Below are 16573 nucleotides of genomic sequence, written 5' to 3' on the forward strand. Positions count from 1 at the left end.
TCAATAATTTTAAAAATAATAAAAAGATTTCTTAATTAACTAAGAGATTTGAAATCGATAAAAGTATCGTAATTATAATTTGACAACCATACCATTTTTTAAATTTTTTTTTTTATGTAAATGTATCAAACTTAGAGAAAGTCTATCATAGAGTACATAGAGAATTAATTTGGTGGGTACTTACAAGGGTTTTTTTTTTTATTATTATTATTAATTTAAAAATAAAAAAAATATTTCAAAATAAAATAAATTTCAAAATTACGTTAAAACGTTATCGAAAAAACGGATGTTGTTATTCCAGTTTCTCCATATGTGCACGGTAATATTTAAAATTTGTTGTCGTAATATAATATATATCTCATATAATTTTTTGATATGTAATTGTATTTGTTGAATTGTAGGTGGAAAATTGGACTTACTTACACACATTCGTCGACACATGCCGTATGAATTATAAGGGATTCTCTGGATCGTATGAACAATAATGAGGTATTATCGAATGTTTAATATTTTATTCTGATTAAATGAATTTTAAAATTTATTATGATTAAATGAATTTTAAATTTTAATCTTTATATTTTTTACAGTTTAATTAGATCGTTTACAAAAAGAATGACATAGATATAAAGACGATTATTAATTCATACGACAACAAAAAATGGCGATATGTTTGTTCCCTTATTTTGCTTTGACATCGTGGAGATGCATCGTCTTAATAGGGTGATGCGACAATTCAAAAGACGACAATCTATTCAAGGATCTGCTCTTGACAACGATGATCTTCATAATAGCACGAGAACAGGTCATCGAAACACAAATTGGATAGAATATCATGAAAATTCAATTATTATGTGGAATAGTAGGTTGAGATATGTTGCTAAAGGAGGACGACACGAGAGATCGAGGCAAACTGATTAAGATTATTTTCGATGGTATAATTGAATAAATGTACGCAATATATCTCCTACAGTTAATGCTGTTGGTTTTCAACCATATCTATACAATACTTTTGCCGGACAATTTAATGTCCAACAAAATTTCAGTACATCTTCTCTTTTTTCGCATCAGTCATCATTTGGGCAGCGAAGTGATATGGTCAGGCAACCAAGTGGGTTTGCCACTAGTGTTCCGTCAACTGAGTTTAATATTGCAGGACCTTCTACTACTCCACCTTGTTTTTTCAGTTATTCAGGGATTTCTAGTGCATCAGGTTTTATTGGTAATACTTGGTCATTAGGTGCTGACTTACATTCGTTTGGTCATCAGGTTATCAAATTCCATTTTGGTCAAACATACAAAGTTTCACAAATCTGCTTAATGTTGGTCCTCAACATTTTGTCCATGATATGCGACCAGAGAGGAATGTTATTTCACCTATCATTTTTACAGGTTACTCATATGAGCAAAATTCTGAAGATGTTGGATTGCGTAGAGGGACGAGAAGACGCAATTCACCCGGTTGTGAAACCGGGAGTCAAGTGTATTATCGCAGATATAAGAAGTCTCAAGCACCCTTTGACACATTATTTAAACACTCTGACATATTGGTCATCATCACCCCACGATACCATCCACCGTCATGTAATGACCCGATTTAATTATATGTTATTTGACGATAATTAAGATTAATTATTTTAAATTCATCAATTTAAAANTAATAATAATAATAATAATAATAATAATAATAATAATAATAGGAAAAGATAACCATCATCATCACCGATTTCACCTTCTTCCCGTAACTCTCTGTACAAAATTGTCAAACCACTTCCGTCCCTTTGACCGCTGATTGTGAGCACCGGTCGCCGAAAAATTTAAATAAATATACGGTTGGAAAGCTCTCGACGTAAGCTTTCCGTTGATACCACGTTTGATAGGACAATCGAGATTCCCGAAAAACCATCGGAAACCCGCCGCCCTTTTCTCCGCTGAATCGTCACCGTACGTCGCCGGAGTTCGGAAATTGATTGAGGGTTTTTGTTCTTTGAGTCATAAGCTTCGTTTTGATATGTATATTGAGGTATAAATTATGATTCCAGAAATTGTTTAAGGATTGCCCCATTTTTGGTTAAATTTGATATCAATATTGATATTGGTTATATTTTTGGATGTAGGTACAAACTTTGAATTGATTCGAGGTATCGAAAAAATTTCAGAATGTTTAAATTGAGACTATAAATCGAGTATCAGCGAGTTCGATGCCTTAGAATTGTTAATTATAATTGATTTTAGGCATTTTAGGCGAATATTGGAATTTTAGAAATTAAAATGCCTAAATTGTTGAAATTGGACTTTTAGTGAATTTAAATGGTTCTGGAATTTTTATATGATAATAAGACCATTTAAATTAATATTCAGGTGATTTGTCTGAGTTGGCATTTCCAGGACTTTCTTGAGGATTTAAGATACTGGTAAATGAGTTGAGGTACGTAGAAATCAGTTATTTTCACGATGTCTGACAGAGACATCTGATGATCCTATGTATGATTAATGATTTATGTGTTATTTGTTGATTTATGTGATATTATATGTTGACTCGCATATTATCAGTTAATAATTGATGTGCAAAATAAAATAAAATATTTTTTTGGTTCACACACATTTTATTTTAGTTAGACACATCAATACCACTGAACATATCATATTGAGCCTATCTGTTATTGAGATCCAGTTATATTTCGGTTGAGATCCGTTATATATATGATATGATATGGTGTTCTGCAGATGTTTGGCTACCTTGATTCGGTCCGGCTTAGGTAGTTGCTGGCTTCGAGGCTGGGCCATATCCCTGGCACGGTCCGCTGAGTCGTGGACCAGCTCGAGCATATATGTATGATTGTTGATATCGATCATTTGATTCCTGATATCCTGATATCTTGCACCTATACATGCATTGCATTCATGCATGGCATCATTGCATTTCTATGTCATATATCGTGGTTTCTTGATGTCTCGTACTGGGGTTTCTGACCCCCGAGAGGGGGCTGTCGTGTCTTTTGTGTGTGGACATGACAGGTGGTTCGACCTCAGGCGCTCGAGAGGAAGCCTCAGGAAGTACCAGAGCTCTTTGAGAGTAGGTTCAGTTGTATTTAGGTACTGCGCGATGTTGCTGTCTCCCAGATACTATATGTATATATTTGGAGGATTGTATTATGGTATTATCGAGCCTTGTCGGCTCTATGATATTTTGGTTTGTATATGTCATGATTGTGTGTCTGGCTGACACATGTTTATGTTGTTGTGTTTATTGAGGGCATATGTTGTTTATTTTGAGTATTTGATTTTCTGGTATGTCCTGTTTATGAGAAGGTCATGCCGAAATTTTTATAGGCCCAAACGCAAATTTTTAACTCATTTTTCGCTGTTTACTAATTAATCATTAGTGCATGTTAATAAATTGTGATTAGGATAACGGGCCCTCACAGTCATGAGACATACTCCATTTTTCTTTCACAATTCAGGCCAAATATATGTGCGCCAAAATGTTTTTGTTCTTGACTGCCTCTACTGTTGTTTTAAACTTACAAATTTGATTTTGTTTGCCTGACTCCAAGTATAAATCTTTCAAATGCACGTCTTTGAATTTAGCATTAAAATTTGAACACACATGTTTCAAATAAAAACAATACACACCATAAGGAGGTTGAAAATAGGGTAGATCTTTAGTTGCTCGCACAATTCTCTTATGCTTATCAGAAATTTGGCACACACCATTTTCACCATAAACGACATGTCGTCCAAGATTCTCCAAGAACCATTTCCAAGAATCTGATGTTTCTTCATCCACAATAGCAAATGCTAGCGGTAGAACCTGATCGTTCGCATCCAGAGTGACAAAGATCAACATTTTGTGCTTGTATTTGGTATACAAGTGTGTACCATCGACAATAATAATTTTTGACAATGCCGAAACCCATCAATACACGGCTTGAACGCCCATAAAACATAGTTCAATGTATTTATCATTTCAATGTTGGATCTGAGATGCTTCCACTCCAAAGCTGTTCCCGGATTATATTTGGACAAAGCACGCATATATTTTGGAAGTAATGGAACAGAGCTATCTCATGTACCATAAGCAATTTCTACAGCACGTTTCAAACTTCGTCATGCCTTCGTATACGAGATTTAATATCTATATTTATCTTTCACATTTTCAATGATATATTTAATCTCGTACGAAAGATCACAACGAACAATTCCAAATAGTGTTTGTGTCACCATATCACTGTTCAAGTTCGATGGTCTATACCAACATTGGTAGATATACTTGTGTGAGGCCCGCCATATTTGTTATTTTTCAATAACCAGTTTTGAACTTTAAAAAAGCGCGTAGACCCCATCGACAAATGACCGTAGAAGAATGATTTCTGCAAATTAATTTCCACAAACTGCGTGTGCTATCCACGACACGATACTCACGCCTGACAACTCTAACGGAATAATCCTTCACAGATGCAATGAAATCATTCTTATCTTTAAATAACATATTTACGCATAATTCATCTCTCCCCAGATTATAATAGCTTGTTCGCATTCCAGAAGGTATACCGACATAACCAGGAGTCTCTTCCCCAAAAACTTTATCGAAAAATGATGGCTTTTCAGAAGTGTTAGAAAAAAATGGTACGGTTTGCCTCTCTAACGTCTCACGAGGTGATTGACGAGATGATGTCCTCTCATCAGGATTTGAATGTGTATTCACATCTTCATCATCATTCACTTCTTCTTCAAACTCGCTATATGACATATCGGGTTCAATATCACTCCTAGAAATATTATCATTAGTGACCAGATCCGGACAACGAGCCCTCGTATCTAATGTCGTATTCGGCCAATATGGAGCATGATTTTGTTCCGACGAGCCAGTGATATATTGATCCCACGACCCATTTACATTATAGAAATTTATATTGATGTCCTTCAGTGACCTGTGGAACATAAGATTCTAGATCCTGAAAACCACCATATGTAGAAGTATCGGGTTTGTTATTGAACCTTGAATCAGATGTATGTGGAACGTAGGATTCAGATTCATCAAAACCAACATGATGATCAATTGAATTTGTTTCCACGTATAAATGCAACATATGCATATTGTCATATTGCATTATAAACTCTAAAGCATCATCATCACCGAAATTGACTTGAATTTCATGCCAAGATGATCTCTCCATGAATGAATATTTGGTTGACAACTTCAGAGTAAAATTCATTGGATCGATTCCTAACATTTTATGCACAACTTCAACCAACTCCAATAAATTAATAGATCATAATACTCGTATCTGTCTAATATTACATGGAATACTATATTCGACCGATCCATTATCGATAACTACATGACTACAAAATATAAGAGTACATCGATATGAGACATTTTCTCGAAGAAATTTGGGAGAAAATTTAAGCAGAATGCTCGAAAAAAATATCTTTCAGACAATAAAATTCAGAACTCATTGAAAAATTATCATTGTTCACAATATTTTATAGATTTTAATACGCGTCTATAAAATTAATAATATATTGTGTAATGTTCAAAATGAAAAATTATTCGATTATATTTTACGCGTGATTGATCCGACATATTTCAGAAATCACATGAAAAATTTGACAAACGATTCAATCATTCAAGGAAAAGAACAAAATGAATTAATTATCACGGACTTCCATATCCAATTTGTGTAATTCTTGAACGAAAACAAACAAATTTATGGAATTATTGAACAGATACGAACAAAATAATTAATTGACGTGGCAGAGCATCCGTGCTTACGAAGCACGAATTTGGTTTGATGGAAGAGCGTACATGCTTCGTAAGCACGGATTTGGTGAGTTGGCGGAGCATCCGTGCTTTGTAAGCACGGATGGGATGAGTTGTACAGTATTCACGCCTACAAGGCGCGGACGGGTGCCACGACACTGCCACGTACTCAGCGTCCGTTGTTTTCGATAATGTTTTAACGCATTTTAGAAAACTAATTTATTTTGAAGTATTTTTGAAATATTTTATATTTTTAAATTAATAAAAAAAACTCGTACTTAGAATGAATTATTTTTCTCAATACTACATCGAGATCATTAAAGATATATACGAAGGTGCCTTAACTAGTATTAGGTCTGTTAGAGGGATATCATGTGAATTTCTAGTGGCAGTTGAACTTCATCAAAGATCAGCTTTAAGCCCTTACCTTTTTGCTTTGGTTATTATTGAGCTAACAAGATATATTCAGGATGAGGTACCTCGATTTATGTTGTTTGCAAATAATATTGTTCTGATAAACGAAACTAAAATAAAAAATTAGATAGATGACGTGAGCTCAGTTCAATTGAGATTGACGGTCGAGAAGTCCCAAAGTCTGACTTTTCGTTACTTAGAATCTACTATTCAAAAGACTGAGGATATTAAAGAGGATATAGACCATATGATTAAAGCATGATGGATGAAATGGATGATGATATTAGGTGTCTTATGCGATAGAAGGATCTCTGCGAGATTGAAAGGAAAACGTTATATGATTACTGTTCGACTAGCTATGTTTTATAGCTCAGAGTGTTGGGCCACTACTTGAATTCATATACATAAGAAGGCGGTAGCAGAGATGCATATGTTAAGATGGATATGTGGTAAAACGCGTGAGAATAAAATTATGAATGAAAGTATTATGAACTATTTAAGGGTAGCTCTCATAGAGGATAAGACTAGAGAGAGACGTCTAACATGGTTTGTTCATATGAAGAGGAGACTTACACGATTCTAATCTGACATATATTAGATTGACATGTTAATGGAAGAAGTAGAAGGAGAGGTAGCTCATTGAGAACTTGGATAAAAATGTTTAAGGAGAATATCTTAGATCTTGGTTTAATAGATATGTGAGAAAATAACTTAGTTTGGAGAATTAATATATATGTAATCGACCCCGTAACTGACGAAAATGTGGTATGTTGATGATGTAAATGTTGCAGACTTCTTTTTAAAAAATGAATGCTTTATACAAAAATAAATAAAAATTTCAAAAATAAAATAAAATAAAGTGATCATTTATTTTTTAAAGAATAAATCTTCTAATATTTTTTTAAAAAATACATTATATTTTTAAGTAATGGTCACCACATTTTGTCAATAAAAAAAAATAAGGTTCTCTTTAGCTCATCGATCCCAAGCTGATTAAATATGTAAACTTTTGACCAATTGTATGTATTCAATCAACCCTATCAATAATTTCTCAACGAATTTGTTTCACACAATGTAATTTATCTAACTAATAGAATTTGTAAGTTGTTTCAATTTTGTTTCATATAATACAGTTTATCAGACTAACATAATTTACAAATTGCAGTTACCATGAATTCAATAGTCAAAAAGTTAATAATTATAAAATGAAATGCCATGGGGCCTCCCACTAAATTTTTTTTTTTATGGGAAATTGGCATTCAGTTCTCAACCGTCGTTTTTTTTTGTGTTCAGTCCCTGGGTACTTTTTTAGTACCACATTTCTGCATGAAGTGTACCACATTTCCACATGAAGTGTACCACAATTTGTATCACATAGTACTACAATTTTGTGGGTAGGGAGAGAACCCAAAGAAATGTTTTGATTGGGGATTTTTCACTAACTTCCTCTTTTTTTTATTATACTAAATTTGATTTGAATTAAAATATTATAATGAATACCAAATGTCGGGAATATCATCATATATACGTATATATATCTTGGAGTTCGATGCCACGCCAGTGAAGTTGAATTGAACTTCGCAAATTCGGAATTCTTTTTAACGGAACAAACAGAAAAGTAACTAACGCTGCCGAGGAAAAGTTAACATTCGTACTCAGATTTTAAGGCGAAAGCCATGGATACAACGATTCACAGTGCCAGCTTATATTCCCACAATAATTCCCATCACTTTCACTTTCATATTCTATATCTGTCGTCCGTAGCTCCAATCAGAAACAATTAATTTTAGGGTGAAAAGTAATGGGCTCTGAAAACCTGGTTCTGAAGATCAGACTGCTGCTATTTTCTTGGTTTCACCTCCGATCCAAACTCGGTAGGTTATTCATTTTGAAAATTTTGTGGGATTTGTTTCTTCATTAATTTTATGGGTTATTTGGTAAGTTCCTTGTTATTATTTATATATTTTTTGAGAAAGTTATTGTTGTTGTTTTTGTGATGAAGAAAATAGATAACTGGTGATGAATAGTTTTATGTTTTCAAGAATTGTGTTTGAATCATGGGCATATTCTGCTGCGTTTGAATATTAGTTTTCAGAATCGTTAATGTATGAATTGATTCAATTGCCACCTTGCATTGCGATGTCAATTGTGCTAAAAATGTGGTGGAGTTATTTATTTTATGTTTTATTGATTTGAACTGTATGGTGGAGAAAGAAATTGAGTAATTGACTCTCTTTTTATGACCAACATTGTAGAGTTGATTGTTTGAACTTCTGTCTTGAACCCATTCCGCGAGGTTTTGCGAAACAAAATGGCATGTTCAGACTTGTATATAAAAATGAGAACCTTATTGAAGTTTATATAAAGGCATTATCAATACTGGTAGCTAGCACAAGTCATCCATGTGGAAAATTTTATTTTATACAGTATTGTAGAAGTGAGGATGTTCAATAGGCTCATAATTTCACCATGGATATGTTCTCAATACTTGTCTGTTGTAAATTTTCTTATTTAAGTTGTTTTTGGCAATACTTTTTTGGCCTACTTATATGGTTACTTTGACGTCTCTGGATAATATGGTGGCATGGTAATTAACTGTGCTTCATAGCAGCTTTTGCATATTCTTGATCTTGGTGAGTGTAGGTTTCTAAATAATCTTATAGATTATTTCGTTGAATATATTCAAGGCTCGCCATCTCTTGTGAAATGCTTCTCCTACAATGATATAAAGAAGGCGACTGATGGGTTTAAAAGAGTTATACATAACTCTCCTGAAGGAGATTCTTACAAGGCTGTATTTCGAAATGGTCTTGTCGCTAGGGTAAAAGAAGTCAAAGCAATTGACGAAGAAGATGATGATTTCTTCTATAGGGAAGTTGAACTCTTGGGATGTTTGAATCATCGCCACATAGTTGCACTGATTGGGTTTTCAACTGGTTGTAGGAGGTATTAATCTGGCCGAGGTTTATTTCTGACTCTTTCTTGAGCTCTGATTTTCTAAATGATGGGATTGGTCATAAGTAATTAGATCCTTTCTCGGATGAATATTCTGAATCAGGTATTTGTCTTTGATCTATTATCTCCGTGTTCTGGGTATCTGTAAGCTTCCATACTACATTTCTAAGTCTTCCACACTCTGTTTATGATTAGATCGACTTATAGAAAATTTATATTCATCTGATGAACGCTCTTGTTGCAACCTAAGAAAGGGATATATTCTGTCAATTTTTTACCAGTATGTACTGTATTTTCGAAGAACTTATCATCTGATCTTGGGACTCGACATGTTAAAATGAAATAAATCTTCGGTAAACACATCTTTCTTTATGTTCTTGCCTCAAAAAGGTTGATGATTTACTTATTTTCACGTTCACTGTAGATGCAAATATTCCCGAAGTTAATTTTCATTATCTTTTGATGGTATACCTGGTTAAATGGTAAGATTTTGAGTCTGCTAGCATTAATTTGTGGATTTACAGGTTTCTTGTTTTTGAAAACAGTGAAGACACAAGTCTCATGGAGCATCTATCAGGTAATTTGGCAGAAAAACATCTTCTTAATCACCCTATTTGCATTTGTCTTGAAAATTCCTTCCCATTTCAGATCCCCTTAAGACTCCCTTAAATTGGCGAACAAGGCTGCAGATAGCCATTGGTGTAGCAGCTGCATTGGTTAGTTCTTAAAGTTTATTACCCCCTTGTGTGTAACATTCTACTTCATCAATTAACCATACAATTTACACTTGCATTGTGATGCTGATGAAAATCACGAGAGGTGCTAGGAGGTCGGATCTCGCTTTGGAAGCTCGGGTCGGACTTTCGAATCTGGAAGCACAAGTAGGAACGTTAGAAAGGGCCCGGAATGTTGTTCCGGCGTAGTCCTTTTGACACTCAAGTCAGAGAATAAGAAAATAGAAAAACTATTGTGTGTACAAAATGAGTGAATGTATGAATGCATAAACAATGACCGGAACATGGTATATATAGGAGAAGAGTCCTTGTGAGACTAGAGTTTTTTGACGAGTAAAAATCTGATCTTTGTAGAGTTCTAAATCTGTTGGACTCTGGATTCTCAGAATCTTAGATAAGATTAAATTAAATCTCTACGATCTTTAATTCTGTGGACTATATATTCATATATCTGAGTGAGAGCTTCTTGAGACATGAGCTCGTCTAAAATGTACTGAGCGGGTCCAGGATTTCTATGGGACCTCGGCTCGAGAAGTCGGCTGAGACCTCAATCGGTGCGATAATATATCATGGGAGGTTGGCCAAGACCCTGCTGAGAGGTCGGCCATGTCTTACTGATCGATGAGATTATGGAAGTATGGGAGGTCGGCAGGGGTGAGCTCCCGGATAAATGAGGTGACCTCTTGATGAACTCTAGCCATTAAGATGACCACCCGGAATTATCTGGATATTGGGCCTGAATTCCCACGGGCTATCATGAGTGGGTCGAGCCTATCTCCTGGGATATCACATTGCATTCTTCACTTATATTTGAATCGATGATTGATCTTTGTCTATACCAAATTGTGGTTCACACTTAGAATCTTAATAATGAACTATATATTGATGCAGGAATATTTGCATTTCTTCTGTGATCCGCCTGTTTATCTCGTCTCCTTGAGTTCAAGAACCATTTTGCTGGATGAAAACTTGATCCCGAAGGTAGTTTAAAAAGATTTTAGTGCACTGTCATTGACAAAACTGTTCAAAACAGACATTCGGAATAATTATCCAATCCCTTAATACAGATTTCCGATGTTGGTTTTCTTGGTTCTGCCGGAAATGATGTGCTGCCAACCTCTTCTTGCTGTTCAAAAGGTATCACTTTAACTCGTCTGATGCAAATTAGGGCTCTACCAGTTTCTAATTCGCGTTTTATTACAGGATGTACGAAGCAAGAATGTAAAAACATGATCTTTCAACTTGGGTTGCTCATTCTTGAGCTGGTTACTGGTCAATCCTCAGAAACGGGTGGCGTTGATTTAGCCCAATGGGTTCAAGAATCCAATTTTCCAAGATCAATGCATAAGATGATAGATCCCGATCTTGGTAACAACTATGATCAAGGAGAACTCGTTGGTCTTCTAAAAGTTGCAAGATTATGCATTCGGTCTGTGGATAAAACTAGGATCCATACACCCCAGATACTGTGGTATTTGCAGAAGAAGGTTGGAATCGTCCGAAAATAACTTGTGTAATTGCATTGTTTTCTGCAACATCACATGCCTACCCATACACTCGGTGGCATACATGTTACATTACCGCTGATCGAAGATGGACTTGGCATCGTTTATCTCATCCAAGAGTGAAGGTCTCAATACCCAACTATCACTCAGAACAGATAGCATAGCGCAATGAGCAGCAGGAGAAATATTTATTTCGCGGCTTTAGAAGAACAACCATTTAAGATCTTGATCACTTGTATACTTCAGGGATTTTCGTTAGATATTTATTTATTTAATCAGTTCCATTTTGCCATTAATTACATGAACTGAATTTTAGTAGTCAAGCAAGTAATGCTCTCTAATTCTTTACAAGGGGGTACTAAAGACTAACTCCATCTTTTTCTTACAATGTTATATTCATCCGATCCAGTCTTATGTAAAATCATATCAAATGGTGGCAAAATAACCTCCACTCCTCCCTGCACCACATTTGGCCCTGCTCCAAATTTTTAGTGACTATAAATATTATAATATAACTTATAAATGTATAGTTTATATGAAAATTAATTTAATGACAATTTTAAAAGTCTTAAATTAATAAAAGATAATTAGTTAGTGTGAATAATTAATACTACATAATTTATCAATATAGATTTACAAATAGCATATAGTTTAACCGGAAATTGGCCTTCAGTCCCCATCCGTCGATTTTTTTTGTGTTCAGTCCCTGGGTACTTTTTTAGTACCACATTTCCACATGAAGTGTACCATATTTTGTATGACATAGTACCACAATTTTGTGGGTAGGATTTTTCACCAACTTCCCCTTCTTTTAATTATAATTTAAATTTAATTATTTTTACATTATTAAGTTTATTAATTATATTACATAAATAATAAGAATTCATGAAAATAAAATGAAACAAATATTCCATAAAAATTTTTTAGGGTAATAATCGAATGAGATGGATTGAATTGTATTTGATACTATTGTTTTGCACTGTATACGCTACACATGATATTATATTACTTCCGGTATTAGAAACTATATGAGATCCATAATTTTTTTATAAATATTTTCAGACGTTCATATAAACATCACAGTAATAATGAAGTATAAACAAGCCACTCAGAAATTTACGTAATGATGTCGATCGCAGTAGACATGGTTCTCAATACTTGCCAAACAAATCCACAATAGGAGCTACGAGCCATATCGCACATTTTTACTATCAAAAGCCAAAACTAGAACACCAGCAATTTATAGGGAAATATCATAGAAATATATGGTCATAAAGGTCACAATACTTGGGGCCATACAAACACAGTTTCAAGAAATAAAAACAACCGCAATAACACTTGCAACACTTCTAATTCAGAACATCATCTCTGAGTCCCCACTAAAACATTACTGCTGGGCACATTGCACTCTTTGAGCTCCTCCATGCGTATCATCATCATCATCGTAAGCTTCCTGCTGCTGAGCCTGCTTCCTTCTCATTTCTTCATCAATGTTGACATCATGCAGAGTCGTCTCTTCGCAATCATCAATTTCCATGTCTGTCAGCTGCGAAACAGGCTTGGGAGGAAGAATTTTCTCCAAGGACTGAACTTGATCTGGATTTAGTGTATCTGGGAACTCAACGTTGAAATGAATATAAAGTTTACCCCTCATGAATGGCCTTTGATACATTGGCATTCCTTCATCATTGATGGCCTTGTAAGAACCTTTAAAAATATTAAGCACAAAGAGAAGCTGTGTGAGTAGTTCGTATAAACTAGTACACTGAATGTTCATGAAGCAGAGCGTATAACGAAATATATTACCTGGCTTCACGACCTCTCCAGGTTGTGATTTGATAAGTAGCTGTCTACTGTCTAAGTGAGTTAATACAAATTGGAATCCACACAATGCCTCAGTCAGAGAAAGTGTATGGTCCACAAAAAGGTCGTCACCCTTTCTTTTGAATTTAGGATGCTCCTTCTGCTGCAGTACAAATACTATGTCTCCAGTGACTGTGTCAGGCTGCAATGAAAACACAAATTCGAGAACATTTTGATCAGGGAAATTCAGCTAGAATATTAATCCTAAAAAACACTTAAGATAATGCCAACATACCGCCTCATCAGCTTCCCCTGGGAATGTCACTTTCTGTCCGTTCTGCATGCCCTTTTCAACATGGACTTCCAAGACCTTCTTCTCCTGAGAGACCTTCTCACCTTTGCACTGGGGGCAACGATCTTTATCATTAATAGACTCACCAGTGCCTTTGCATTCATTACAAGGATGCTGCATTTGCTGAATCATTCCAGGCCCAAGTTGCCTAATTGTGACCTTCATACCAGATCCTTGACACCCTGAGCACTTCATTGAAGCTCCTGATTTCGATCCTTTACTGCAGAATTTGAAGATTGACAGTTATGCTAAAAAACAAGATAGAAAGATGTAAACTCTGCAACCAACGAAAAAATCCACCGCAACACACTCAAACCCAAAGAAAGGATGAATCCCTACCCATTACATTTCGAGCATATTACATTTCGGGATAGAGAAAGCTTCTTAGTTGTTCCAGTATAAAGCTCCTCAAGAGACACCTTCAACGGATGTACGACATCCTCACCCCTTCTTTGCCTTCGACCTCTGCTGCTACCACCCCCTGGTACCAACAAAACAAGCGCTTAGAGAAATATAAGCAGCCAATTAAAGCAATAGCTCAAATGTCAAATCAAAGTGTACTGAAATGTGCCCAACCTCCAAACGGGTTCCCACCAAAGAAGGACGAGAAGATATCAAATGGGTCATGCATGCCGCCACCGCCTCCCATTCCTTCTTTAAGTGCATCCTCTCCATATTGATCGTATATTTCACGTTTTTCAGGATCACTGAGCACCTCATAAGCATGGGCAAGCTCCTTGAACTGCATCATAAAAACCACTACATTAGGTTTCAATTATGACAAAAAATATAAATAAAAAAACAGCTGGCAGAGAAAATTGAAACGTCATAATCTCAATCGAAATTTAAATCACACAACACAACAACCAAGAGAAAGCTGTATCATAAAAATGCCCACAATCACAAGCTACATACCGCATGGCTAATAGATCCAATACACAGAATGTCTAAACAAAGGCAAAAACCGAAAAAGAAAAACACGAAATTATTGGATTCGCCAGAATCTTGATGTGAAGATGTATTGTTCGTCACAGATGCTATTAAAAAAATTCGCTCAATATCCATCATGCAGTTGCTACTAAACAATTCGATCAATATCCATCATACTTCTCGAACGATCTTAAGTTTTCACAGGCATAACACTGCAACTACCAAACTTGTAAACTACTATATTTAAGATCCAAAGTTCATCAATGCAAAAAACTTTCGTCACTCATAGATCACGTCTGCCCATTAAAAATCAGCAAATAATCAAGCACAACAATCGCGTATATATCGACATCATAAAAGAATCTACCGTGTCAATTTTTAAGTCAATTACCGGAAAATACCAGCAAAACCTAGATCATCTAAAGGAATTGAGTGTAATTACCTTCTCTGGATCACCTCCCTTATCAGGATGATTTTTAATAGCTGCTTTTTTGTACGCCTTCTTCAAATCATCAGGCGTCGCAGCTTTAGGCAACCCGAGAATCTCATAATACCTCGAATTGTCACTTTTCTTCGGCGCCCTCCCAAACATCGTTGATCTCAGTCAAATTCACCTAGTATCCAATCAATTGATCTAACGCGCAACCAGATCGAGAAACTGAAATGCGTTCTTCGGAGGAAGAAAAGGAAGAGGCTGCGAACAGAATTTTGAGTAAGGTAGGCGTATATGGCTTTATATATATATTGTTGTTCCACGGTAGAGATTGAGAAACAAACGTATCCTGGCCGTTGAATTTTAGACTTGCGGGTTGTTTTGTCTTACTTTATTGTATTGGGTAGAAGGATCTCGAATGCTCGACCTCTTTCGTTGCGTTTTCCCTTCTATAAAAAATGTAATTGATTATTAATTTTTGAACCGTCGATTGAAATCAACGGTGTAGATGATTCAGTTGATAATTTATTCAAGCAACCACGTTTTTAATGAGTCTTCGGCCAGTTGGTTCTCGAAAACGTTTCACCTAAACGCGATTTCAGATTTTCTGTAGTGCTATTTTATTTTCTCGCCTTTCGTCGACATTTCTCTCCTTCTTCGTCCGGTTTCGAAATTTCTCGAAGCTTGAAGCTGTAATCAACCATGGAAAGAAAGTTCTTTCCTCTCATGGCAGAAAATGCATCTATTTTATGAAAGGCTACAATCCCTTGGTCTATCTTGTCGACAAAATTAACACGTTGAATGGCCGATAGATATCATTTAGTCAAAAGAATTGGCAAGATGTTTCTTAAATTTGGCTGCAAATTTGGCCGAATGATATGAGGAATTTTTGCATTCAGACATGAGAAATTAGTTTTTAACATCCCAAGCATCTCCTTCGAGTTCTTTCTCTTTATCTCATTGCATTTGAGTGTTTAGCTCTATAATATTTGTGAGGTGCTCGCTTTTTTATATTAAGAGAGTGTGTGTTCTCCTCGAAAATACACTACAAGAAAAAAGGCAAAAGACAACGGTTAAAAACCGTTGTCGTAGGTCAAATAAAACCGTTGTTAAAAGCCCTGTGGTTAAAGGGTGTGCTCAAAGACAACGGTGAAAAACCGTTGTCGTAGACGTCTAAAGACGACGGTGAAAAACCGTTGTCGTAGGTATGTAAAACCGTTGTTAAAGGTCTTGTGGTTAAAGCATTTGCTAAAAGACAATGGTTTTGGAGAGATGTGGTAGTAACAATTTGCGACGGTTTTTAAAAAACCGTTGCAAATATATTCACGACGGACATCATCCTAAACCGTCGCTAAAAGTAGCGACGGTCTTAATGTTACACCGTCGCTAAATAGCGACGGTGTTTTATAAACATCGTCACTAATTATAGCGACAGTTTTGTATGTTTTCCGTCGCTAATGATTTTAATAAAATAAAAAAAATTCTCGTTTAATATTTTAATAAATAAATATACAAAAAAACTCAAAATCTTACTATGCTAACTATATTCTTGATTTTAAAAATTTATTAATATTTATATTTAAAGAGAAAAGATTTATCCTAATTCGAAACTAAAATTGTGTGAGGGAGAAAAATTTTAAGTGTTGTGAAGTGGTGGGTAGAAAGTGGACCGAAGATGGGGAT

At 35.3% G+C, this 16573-nt stretch overlaps 2 protein-coding genes and 1 long non-coding RNA gene across 3 annotated transcripts; 2 read left to right on the forward strand and 1 right to left on the reverse strand.

The window, feature by feature from the left end:
- The first annotated feature begins 1802 nt into the window (after window positions 1-1802).
- LOC140972110 (uncharacterized) lies at window positions 1803-2451 on the forward strand. Its single transcript, XR_012174435.1, has 3 exons — window positions 1803-2020; window positions 2115-2138; window positions 2359-2451. It is a non-coding gene; the product is annotated as an uncharacterized lncRNA (long non-coding RNA).
- Window positions 2452-7737: 5286 nt separating this feature from the next.
- Window positions 7738-11730, forward strand: LOC140973186 (probable receptor-like protein kinase At1g49730). Its single transcript, XM_073435796.1, has 7 exons — window positions 7738-8052; window positions 8866-9124; window positions 9658-9710; window positions 9782-9849; window positions 10759-10848; window positions 10935-11004; window positions 11071-11730. The coding sequence occupies exons 1-7, from the start codon at window positions 7980-7982 to the stop codon at window positions 11373-11375; spliced, it is 918 nt and encodes a 305-aa protein (XP_073291897.1). The 5' UTR covers window positions 7738-7979; the 3' UTR covers window positions 11376-11730.
- A 757-nt stretch (window positions 11731-12487) lies between these two features.
- Window positions 12488-15180, reverse strand: LOC140973188 (dnaJ protein homolog ANJ1). The gene is made up of 6 exons (XM_073435797.1): window positions 14900-15180; window positions 14104-14269; window positions 13867-14008; window positions 13471-13747; window positions 13179-13377; window positions 12488-13079 (listed from the first exon to the last, which is right to left on the reverse strand). The coding sequence occupies exons 1-6, from the start codon at window positions 15047-15049 to the stop codon at window positions 12760-12762; spliced, it is 1254 nt and encodes a 417-aa protein (XP_073291898.1). The 5' UTR covers window positions 15050-15180; the 3' UTR covers window positions 12488-12759.
- Between the last annotated feature and the right edge of the window lie 1393 nt (window positions 15181-16573).

Source organism: Primulina huaijiensis, chromosome 3 (assembly GCF_012295235.1).
Source record: "Primulina huaijiensis isolate GDHJ02 chromosome 3, ASM1229523v2, whole genome shotgun sequence".
Classification (NCBI taxonomy): domain Eukaryota; kingdom Viridiplantae; phylum Streptophyta; class Magnoliopsida; order Lamiales; family Gesneriaceae; genus Primulina; species Primulina huaijiensis.